Source organism: Oryx dammah, unplaced genomic scaffold, assembly GCF_014754425.2.
Source record: "Oryx dammah isolate SB20612 unplaced genomic scaffold, SCBI_Odam_1.1 HiC_scaffold_25, whole genome shotgun sequence".
NCBI classification, from domain to species: Eukaryota; Metazoa; Chordata; class Mammalia; order Artiodactyla; family Bovidae; genus Oryx; species Oryx dammah.
Genome location: NW_024070209.1, coordinates 94,834,037 through 94,845,242, shown reverse-complemented (window position 1 = coordinate 94,845,242; position 11,206 = coordinate 94,834,037). Strand labels below are relative to the sequence as shown.

Below are 11,206 nucleotides of genomic sequence, written 5' to 3'. Positions count from 1 at the left end.
CCCCCCCCCACACACACACACACACACACACCAGCACCCAGAACAGGGCCTGACATATGGCACACACCTACCTTTGATCAGTTCATTTTCTGGAGTTGTGTGGGAACAATATTCAAAGCCCTTGCACAAGGTGCTTTGAGGAAAGAGATTTCAGACAGTGACTGCTTTCAAGTCCTTTACAATTTAGTAAGTGTAGATGAATAACTAGTATCTGGCAGCTGAGCTATAATATGAGAGTAATTTAGAGTTCAAAGAAAAAAAGTTTCTGACAGTGTTGATCAGGAACATTTTGAGAAGATGGAGACACATAAGTCAGTCTAATGACTTCTAAATTGGCTAAAAAAAAAAAAAAATTTGCTGCATCCAGACCTGAAATTTGGCAAGAGTAGAGGGCTATAGAAGAATAAGATTTGATCAGCCCAAAAGAGAGGACTCGGATCAGTTTGACACTTGATCCTCTCATGGAAACCCTCAGTCAGCAATGTTGCTCTGTTTTTGTGACATCACTGTCATCATCATGGCACATGGACCCTCCAGGTGGGTTGGAAGCAGTGAGAACAGAGGGAGCGCCTCAGCAGCAAAGAATTTGCTTTTTTTAAAATATGGAAGCCTGATGTTATTTGATTTTTTTAAAAAAACCTTTAGCGTTTACTGTCTATTGATATATACAAGATTTTTTTCTTTAATACCAGTGTATTTTTATTTTAATATAATTGTATTTGCCTTTTTTTTTTTACTTGATGTCTTAATAAGAAAAAGTATTTCCATTTGAATAGAATTTCTCACAGTGGTGAGATAGGGCAATATTTGTTATCCTTACCTTACAAATGAGTAATCTGAAGTTAGGTTAAACTGTCAGCTGAATGACTTGGGGAAAATGGCACAATTGAGACTTGGGTCTTCAGAGTCCAGATCCAGTATATATCACCCAGCCTCATGTTAACTTACAAGATTAAAATTTTTATCAAAATGAAGAAGAACAATGAAAGTTGTGATTATCTCACATTATAACTCTTTGTTAATGAATATCATTATAGAATCTAGTTTAACATAATTAGTCTATTTCCATTTTTCAGTTGACAGGCATATTAACACCACTTTGATGATTGTAGATCCAATAAATTGTTCTAAATGAAAGTCCTATAGGAGGAGCTTCAAGGGATTTCCTTGGAACCTATGTGCAGATTAGAAAAGGGCAGTTTTGGGAATTGCCTGGTAGTCCAGTGGTTAGGACTTGGGAGCTTTCACTGCTGGGGCCCAGGTTTGATGCCTGGTTAGAAAACTAAGATGCCACAAGCCATGTGGCATGGCCGAAAAGAAAGAAAAAAATCAATCTCTCTTTAATATGCTGTCTCGGTTTGGCATTAGTCTGGAAGAAGGGCCTGAGAAATTTGGTACCTGGGCATTTCTCTTACAGTTGTCTTTCTGGGTAGATTGGTCAATCAGAAAAATGCATCCCTGTACCTGCAGTGGGCGGGTTCAGCGCCCACCAGATACTGGCCTTGGGAAACGAGTATCTGGATTTCAGTCTCTGCTCTGCTGCTTTTATGTAGTGCTTGAAAAGCAGCAGCCATGAATCCTATTTACATTTATTTATGAGGAGCTGGGGCTTCCCTGGTAAAGAACCTGCCTGCAGTTACCCGCCCATCACACTCTCTGTTTTCTTCATAGTTCTTCTTAGCCACTTGTTGCTACTTGTTCTTTCTAGATGGCTGCCTGAGCAACTTTTGTCAGTGATGTCTCTGCTTTTAATACACTGTCTAAGTTTGTCATAGCTTTCCTTCCAAGGAGCTAGCGTCTTTTAATATCATAGCTGCAGTCACTATCCACAGTGATTTTGGAGCCCAAGAAAATTAACTGTCACTGCTTCTACTTTTTCCCTTTTCAAAAGTCTAGGAATTTCATTCATTCTTTGATGTGATGATTGGATAACCAAAGTCATCTCATTAAAGTTATAACATATTTATTATATATATATCTCTCCAGTTATTGCTGAAAGAAACAATAACTTCCTCTTTTGTTGAAAAGTTTATTATTTTCTTTCCTCTGCTTCCAGCTTATTGCGGGTAAAAAATACAATTTAGGAAAGCAAAATTGTTACAGTATAAATCACCAGTATATTTTGATGTTTTTAAAAAATTCTTCATATTACAAAACAGATCAGGTAGCCATGACTAACATTTGCTTGTCTAACAGTCTTCTCAGAATATGCTGAGATGTTGGGTTTTGGGTGGCCTCAAATGATTTCTATAGTACCCATTTTTAGCTTCCTACCTCCATGACCTTTGACTTCTGCCAGCTTTGTGATTAAGAAGGAAAAGTCTGTGTGGCCTGTACTTCTTCACCTATTGAATAGGAGTAGTGCCCTGGTTAGGAGGAGTACATTAGTCAGTGATTGAGCCTCTTGCCTGAATGTCTTGCTCCCTCTTGGGTTTTTGTGTTGTGGGTAAGTGACCATTTACATCAAGCTGCATTGTATCTGACTGCTGCCTCTGTGGGTTTTCCACCCAAGACAGTTTTTATGATTTATTAGCTTCAGGCTGCTTCAAGTTGTGTTTCCTCACATCATTCTCAAGGGTATAAGTATTTGTTTCTTTCATTTTGTATAGTTTTGTGTTTCTCGCCCCATTAGCTTCACAAATAATTTGTTACATGTATCTTGTTGATGGTTGTTTTTTTTTAGATGGCTGCCTGAGCTACTGACTTCCTTTCCTTTTTGTTAGGCTGTGTGCTGTGTTCCAGTTAAATAAGTACTGGAATTTTCGTATGCGTACGTATTAGGCAAACACTTCTGTTTCTCTGCATTTGGTAGGCAAAATGGTATCTTTGTAGCCTCCTGGACAATATCTTACAAATGGCCTTCTCCTTCTGTGTAAGTGTATCACCACTGTTCCATGGCCTCACTCCTTTGGCTTTTTTTCTTAACCTCTCTTTGCCCTCAGTTCATCCAATTTCTATCTGTACTGAACCATGAGAAGCTTGGTACCTCGGCATTTCTCTTACAGTTGTTATTATAGCTTAGAACATAACTGCTATCACATGTTGGAATAAGTCAGAAAAAATAGTTCTCAGAAAGTAATTTGTATATAATTTAGGATATTTTTCTGCTCTCTTTGATAGATGAAAGTGCTTTGCACCCTGGTTCCTATTATATATAGAAATGCTGTCTGCACCAAGCTTCTTGTTCCTTTTTCATTGAATATAGCAAAACCATCATCATCGCCCCCACATAAACACATTCAACATTTATTTGTACTTGGTATTTTTCAATTTATACTCTGTTTTGAGTGCATTTGTAACAATTTTACAGTACATTATAATTCACAGGGCAGTCTTATATCCATTAGTTCATTTTATTGTCCAACAGCTTTATGAGGAAGCAGTTATTAATATTCCATTTTTATAGCCGAGAAAATGTACTTGTGTTTGTTTTCTGAGACATCAGAAAAATACTGATGCTTAATTATGTAGCCATTTCCTCTCTTTTACCTTCTTAAAAAATCTGAATGCATAAGAAAACGATCTCTTTCCTACCATGTGATTTCTATAAGTATCTTCTCTACTTTGTCAGAATGAATCTTTTTATTATATTTTGGTTTCACTTCCTGTGTACTTCCATTCTCTTCTGGGCCTATGTCCCTTTTAAGTCTAATCACAGGGTCATTTCCTATCTTTTTGAAACATCACTAAGCTGCAGAATAATAATGATGGTGATGTTACACATTATATAATGTTTTCAGACTTCTTTCACACCTGTCTTTCACAACAGCTATTTGAGGTAGGCAGAACAAGTGTAAATTGGTTCTTTTTGTGGATTAAAAACCTGAAACTCTAAGTGTTAGCTAAAGTTACTTGTGTGTTTACAATCACAAAACTAGGAACTGTTTGGAACAGGAATGCCCCTTTTGTCTGAGCCTGGGCCCCTTCCACTGCTGTTGCTTCCTGTTCTAATATGTTCCTGTCATTTTCTCTCCGCACTTCCTTCATGCTTTCGCATTGCCCACTGTTTACTTAGAGGGAAATCCAGAGTAGCAGTTTTTCTTGTAGCTTTGTCAAGACTTCCTATAAAAAGAAATTTTAAACAAAGCAGGTCCATAATTTGCCAGATGCTCTGTGCTTAGGTCTTTGAGCATCTGTGCTGTTTGCTCCTGTGCCCATGTTGTCATGTTAGGACTGTGCTGTGTAGGGATTGGTGTCCCAGGGCTGCTGTAACAAACCACCTCCCAACCTCGTGGCTTGAAACAAGAGGCACTTGTGTTCTTACATGCAGGAGGCCATCAGTCCAAAATCAGGGGATTGGCAAAATAGGTTCCTTTGTAGAAGCTCAGAGGGAGAATCTGTACCATGCCTCCTGCCTCACTTCTGGTGAATCCTTGGCTTGTATTCAGTCAGTTCAGTCACTCAGTCGTGTCCAACTCTTTGCGACCCCACGGACTGCAGCACGCCAGGCCTCCCTGTCCATCACCAGCTTGTGGAACCTGCTCAAACTTACGTACATCGAGTCAGTGATGCCGTCCAACCATCTCATCCTCTGTCGTCCCCTTCTCCTCCCGCCTTCAATCTTTCCCAGCATCAGGGTCTTTTCAGATGAGTCAGTTCTTCGCATCAGGTAGCCAAAGTATTGGAGCTTCAGCTTCAGCATCAGTCCTTCCAATGGATATTCAGGACTAAGTTCTTTTAGGATGGACTGGTTTGATCTCCTTGCAGTCCAAGGGACTCTCAAGAGTCTTCTCCAACACCACAGTTCAAAAGCTCAGTTCTCCAGCTTGTGTTAATAGCTGTGTAATCCAGTCTCTGTCTGTCTCTTCTTCATTTGGCTCTCTTCCCTCTGTCTGTGACTCTGCATGGCAGTCTCCTCTCTGTGAGTGTCTGTGCACCTCTTTTCCTCAGCCTGTAAAAACACCAGCCATATTGGATGAAGGCTCGCTCTGTTCCAATAGGGCCTCATGTTAACTTACATCTTAATTGTGTCTCCAAACACACGGTTTTCAAATAAGTTCACATTGACAGGTACGAGGGGTAAGGACTTCAACATATCTTTGGTTGGTGGCACAATTCAGCCCACACAAAATATGTCCTTTTCTTTGTCTCTGCTTTTATTGTTACCCATGTGGTATATTTATACATATGCTTCCAGAAACGTTTATAGAACTAGCCTTATTTACAGATTACCATATGGATTTTCCCTCCCATAATTGATATAGATATGTATATATTTCATTCATAAGTCTGAATTTGCCATCTACTTTGTAGTAAACCAGTGAAATTGTGTTCAGTACTTTATATTAAAATTTCAATTATCCATGGTCTATTAATATCACAAATATTGGAGACAGTGACAACTGGTTTATATCATATGGACTTTGTCTTATAATTTTGCTCTTTTGTATTGCTCTTCTATTAGCCCTTGGTGTCAAGATTGTGTTAGCTTTATTAAAATGAATGCTGGAAGGGAAGTATATTCAGTGTTACATTTTTTAAGCATTTGATAAAACTCATTTTTGAAACCACCTGAGTCAGGTGTTTCTGCTCCTTCTTCCTTTTCTTGTGCATAATAAATGTATGGCTCAGTGAATTTTCACAGTGTTAACTCCAGGTCAAGAAATAAAATACCTTTAGCATCCCTCTTATTTCCTCCCTCCTGGCTAAAAGTAACCACTCCTGATCAGCGTGTCAGCACCTTAACCCTAGTTTTACCTCTTCTGTGCCCTGTGTACTGGAGGCACATGATAGGTGCTCTTTTGGGTCTGCTGCTTTTCACTCAGCATTATGCTGGATCCATCCATATTATTGCAGGTGGTTGTAGTGCGTTCATTTTCATTATTCTCTAGTCTGTCTGTATAGCCAGTCTGTCATGCATTGGAAGGGCCTTCCTCTCTCTCTGAAAGCACGCAAACCACTCACAGGATGTGATTAAGCAAAGACCAGAGATATGTCTCTCCTTTTGAAAATCCATTAGTTCACTGGTACCTCCAGCTTCAACCCCCAGTGTTTATTGTAACCTTTTCCCTTTCCCTGTTTGTGTTTCCTTTGTCTTACAGAGAGAACTCTGGGTCCCCTTTTCCCTGATAGATTTTCTTTTCTTTTTTCTTTGTAAATTTTATTTATTTGGCTGTGTCGGATCTCAGTGGCAGCACGAGGGACCTTTGCTGCATCACGTGGGATCTTTTGTTACGGCCTCCCCGGGCTCTCTGGTTGCAGCGTGTGGGCTTAGCTGCTTCACAGCCTGTGGGACCTTAGTTCTCCCCTCAAGGATTGAATCATTATCCTCTGCATTGCAAGGCAGATACTTAACCTCTGGACCTCCAGGGAAGTCCCTAGATTCTCTTATTTGATGAATCCCCTGTGTACGACAAATCTCTTTCCACCTTTGAACTCTTCCATGTGGAGATGCCCTCCTCACCCTGCTCAGTCTCATTCCCCAGGCCAGTCCCCCCTCCCGGTAACGCTCCTCGGTGCTCCCAGGCTCCATCATCCCATGCGGGCCGGCCCTTAGCATGGATGTGGATGGTCTCCTCACAGTCTGTGCTCTGATACCCAGCAGGCCACCCACCCTCTGCCCTACCTCAGGCTGTAGGACTGGACTGTCTGGGAATGAGAGAGGGCCTCTCTAGATTCTTAAGTTTCACTTTAATGTTTCTGGCTGTGGGGTTTTTTCTCTCTTTCTTTTTTTAACATTCTTCAAGTCCTTTTAGTCTGAGGTCTTATATTTTCTCTAATTCTGGAAAGTTTATAGAAGTTTATCTCTGCTAGTATTTCATCACCTTCATACACTTTTTTCTCTTCTGTGTATTCTGTGATATGGATGTTGATTCCTTCATTTCTCTATTCCTTATCTCTTCAGTTTTCTTTTGTGTATGTTATCTCTTTCTGATGTCTTCTAGCAGAGTAGAAGACATGGTGGTGTCTTAGCTTATTAATTTAAACGCGGTGTTTTAGCTTATTAATTTGTTCGGCTGTATCCTTTCTGCTCTTCAATCTATTCAGTGTATTTCCTTGGTTATATTTTTCAGACACAGTATTTTTATTTGCTTCATTGTGATAGTTTCTTCTTGCTTTGTATCTAATATCCTTTCCTGTTGGATTTATTTTGAACTTTTATTTTCTGATTTTCTCTTGTGAACTCCTGTGTCCTGGGGATAATAGACACCTTAGCTCATGAACTCTGTAAGGAGGGGTGGAGAAAGTCCAGTTTGCGCCTCATTTGTGCATCATTTTCCGGGTTTAAAGAGTGAAGCCAGGGTAGGGGAGTTGCTTGGGGGAGATGACTTACCCAGGGTCACTATATTATGGAATCCCTTCCCAGACTCTGCACTTTTCCGGGTCTGTTTCCCTTTATTAAGACCACCTAGTGCGTGGAGTGTAGAAAGAGGTGGTGGGAAGAGGAAACTTCTGAACATGTAGGGACCACCCAGTGATGCCCACAAGGTTCTAAACTACTTTCCCACCAGCTGACTCCACTGCCACCCACATGTTACCCTGCAGCCCCTCAACAGATCTAGGCTTGCTGACAATTTTCCTGCCTTGCAGCCACAGTTGTCTGAGCCTGTTGGAGGGAAAAATATTTGCCAAAATAACTGTACCACACCCTAACTCCCAACTCTGGTGTCTGGTCCTTGTCTTCCCTGCCTATTTTTTCACTCTGTACTGGGACTGAATTTCCCTTTGTTGTCCCAGGGATTTCTGTGTGTGAACACAAATGATTTTTGTTTTCTTTAAAATAGGTTCATGCTATATTATGATCTAGCAACTTTCTGTTTTTAAATTGGCTACATGATTGATTACACAGGAAGATAGCTTGGATTCAGTAGTGAATAGCTTTAAAATATATGCATGTGTAAGTGTATGAATATGTGTGTGTGTCTGGTTTTATATCCCTTTTATAATGAACTGTATATATATTATTTTCTTATCATCTTAGGTATAGTTGTAAGTTAGTGATAGGGTATAGAGTGTAGTCATTCATGTTCTGTGACGTACTTAGCCATTTCCTCTTTTTTTTTTTTTTTTTTAGTTTCTTAATAGCTTTTAAATATTATGATACTGAAATAAACCGTTATAGACAAAGGGTTTTCCTCTTTTTTTTTTTAGTTTCTTAATAGCTTTTAAATATTATGATACTGAAATAAACCCGTTATAGACAAAGGGTTTTCCATTTGTATTAATAGGATTTTTTTCCAGGATGGATTGCAGAATGGATCAAATAGATAAATAGGTTAAAGGATTTTTTTTATTCTTAACTATGTAGAGGAGTGCCTGAAACATGTCAGGCATTCAAATAATGTTTATTGGATGGGAAAATATTATAAAAACTGCTTTTTAATATGGATGTACCAATTTTGATTCCCATACACAAGAGGAGATTGTTCTGCACCATCCTATAATTTTTGGATGATTTGATTGTAATCAGAAGATGTCTCTATCTTTTAAAAAAAATGCTATCAGATAATATATGTAAGGTCTATTTCTCTTTTATTTTTGCCTGCTTGATAAATGGACACATGTTTTCTTGCAGAACTGAATTTGCTCTTAAAGAAATCATGTCCTCTGGAGGTGCTGAAGATGACATCCCACAGGGAGAGAGGAAAACAGTGACAGATTTTTGTTACCTTCTGGATAAATCTAAGCAACTGTTCAATGGGTTAAGGTCAGTGGACTCTTGATGCCTTAAACTTTATCTAGTTCTGTATCTTTTTTTCCCCATGGCTGATGTGTGGTAAGTTTCTGAAAGTTATGGATAAAATGTTATATAAATATATGTTCTAGAAATGATCATGTTTTTAGGGGTTGTTGTTTCATTCTCAAATGAAAAAACAATAGGAGAAGAGTATATCTTATATTGTTTTACTCAAATTGAGTGAGCTGTTTTTTAAGATGGTTTTGTGTACATTACTGCACATCATACCTGTTTTACATCTGATTTTACACTTTGTAATATCTAAGGAGCCTGGGATGCATATGCAAGTGAACCTGGGGCCTCTCTTTTGTTACATCTTTTTTGTGTACTTGGTTATTTGCTTACTTGTTTTATCCTTTCTTTTTCTTAGGATAAAGTATCTAAAGTAATGATGACTAAAGTGACGATGGAGTTTTTTCAAGATAGTGTCTTTCCTTTAGTTGTGCATACCCTGACTAGTAGCAGAAGCTATATGCATTTTTGTCAAAATGTGACTTTAATTGTGTATTCTTGTGGGTGGCAGGTAAATAATTTTGTACCATTTTGTGTTGTTTAAATTGTTTAGCCATATTTTCAGTTCATGAGATTCTTAAGATACTGATTTACTTCAGACTTAACGCTTCATTCTGTAGGTAAAATACTAAGAATAAATAGTTGTGGGGTTTTGGGGGAAACTTTTTATGGGAGTGAATAATTGTAACGATAGTGAATTATTTTTGTTTAATTATTTTTTGTTGAAGTATAGTTGATTTACAGTGTTGTATTTAGTGAGGTATTTTTAATTTGCAGTTTATTTCTGAATAAAAATGCAATCTTTTCACATAGTTTATAATTGTTTTCTGCTATTTGGAATTGTACTGGAGGAGTTTATTTTAAAGAATTTATCTTTAAAAAACATTTACAGTCAGAAAGATAATACAGGGTCATCAGATCAGTCCTCCATGACCACTCTATCTAAAGCTCTGCTTTCTATTGCCCTCTCATCTCTCTATTCATTTAATCTTCTCCATAAAAGTCATCACTACTTCAAGTTATCTTATTTATTGCTTATGATTTTTTTTACGTTACAGTGAAATGTCCTGAGGACCAGTATCCTGTGTGTCACTGTTTCTCTACTGCCTAAGCCAGGGTTTTGCCCATTACCGGTGTTTCACAAACATTTGTTAAACGAAGGGTTCCAAAGACAGTGATCTTAACTCCTACACTCTGCTGCTGCCTTTTTGTGCTACAGAAGAGATCCTTGGGATCAGCTTTTTCTTTTGCTTTATAGATTAATTATATCTTTTTAAAGAATTATTTACTTTCACTATTATAATTCAAAAAACAACCCCTGTAGGCCCAGGTTTTAAGTCTTTTTTTTTTTTTTTCCTAGAATGTTGTAGAACTTTAAATTGCATACTTAAAGTTTTTTTCTTTGTTCCACTTCATTATCCAGGTATATCTTGTTTTTTCAACATTTACTTAGCCTCCAGTATGTACCATATTCTATATTAGGTATAGATAATTTGAAAATAAAACTGACAGTCCCTGCCCTCAAATAATCTGTGAGGGAATTATAAAAATACAAAATAGAAAGAAAAAAAAAAAACAACCCTTCAAGCCCATGGCCACATTCTACTCAATGCTAGCCTCAGATTTACCCTATCTGTTAAGCAAATTTCCTGCATATTTCCATGTTCTTGATTCTTAAGGCAGTAAGAAAACTTAAAGCATTGGTAGATTTAAGGAATAAGAAAGCATTTAAAAGTTTGCATGAAAATCCCTGCCATAACTTCTGACATGTGCCTCTCAAACTCCTTATTCTCAATTCTTAAAACATTATCATTGTTATAATAATTCTGACACCTTTGTTTAGGTAGTAACATGTATCAGTACTATGTTCCTTTTATTAGACATTGATATACCCTGGTACAGATTTGTTTATCCAGTCATGAGTTGTTGAACATTTATTTGTACTTTTTGGCTGTTATGAGTAATACTGCATGAACATTTGAGTATAACGTTTTGCATGGACATGTGTTTTCAGTTCTCTTGAATACATATACCTCAGAGTGAAAATGCTGGTTCATATGGTACACTAACCTTTAGAGAAACTTCTAGACTGTTTTTCAAGGAGGCTGTACCACCAGCAATGTACGGAGTTCCAGTTTCTCCACATCCTCCAACACTTGTTTTTGTCTGTCTGTATGGTGATAGCCATCCTAGTGTGCATGAAGTGGTATCTCCTTATGGCTTTGTTTTGCATGTCCCTAATGACTAACGATGTGAGCATCTTGTCATGTGCTTATTGGGCATTTTTATGTCTTCTTTGGAGAAAATGTTTAGTCTAATCCTATGATCATTTTTCAAATAGATTTATCTTTTTATTTTTAAATTGTAGTCATTTTCTATATATTGTGCATACAAGTCCCTTGTGATGTGTAATGATTTGCAGATATATGTTTTCCCATTCTGTGGTTATCGCATCAATTTCTTAATGGTGTCCTTTGAAGCCCAAATGCTTTCATTTTAATAAAGTCCAACTTGTCA

At 37.8% G+C, this 11,206-nt stretch overlaps 1 protein-coding gene across 1 annotated transcript in view; it reads left to right on the top strand.

Annotated features, from left to right (window-relative positions):
• The window catches only part of SCAI (suppressor of cancer cell invasion), a 120,466-nt gene that overhangs the window by 50,086 nt on the left and 59,174 nt on the right, over positions 1-11,206 (top strand). The window contains exon 3 of the mRNA XM_040225113.1: positions 8,516-8,647. Within this exon, the coding sequence (XP_040081047.1) occupies positions 8,516-8,647 (132 nt within the window). The remainder of the gene's footprint in view (positions 1-8,515; positions 8,648-11,206) is intronic.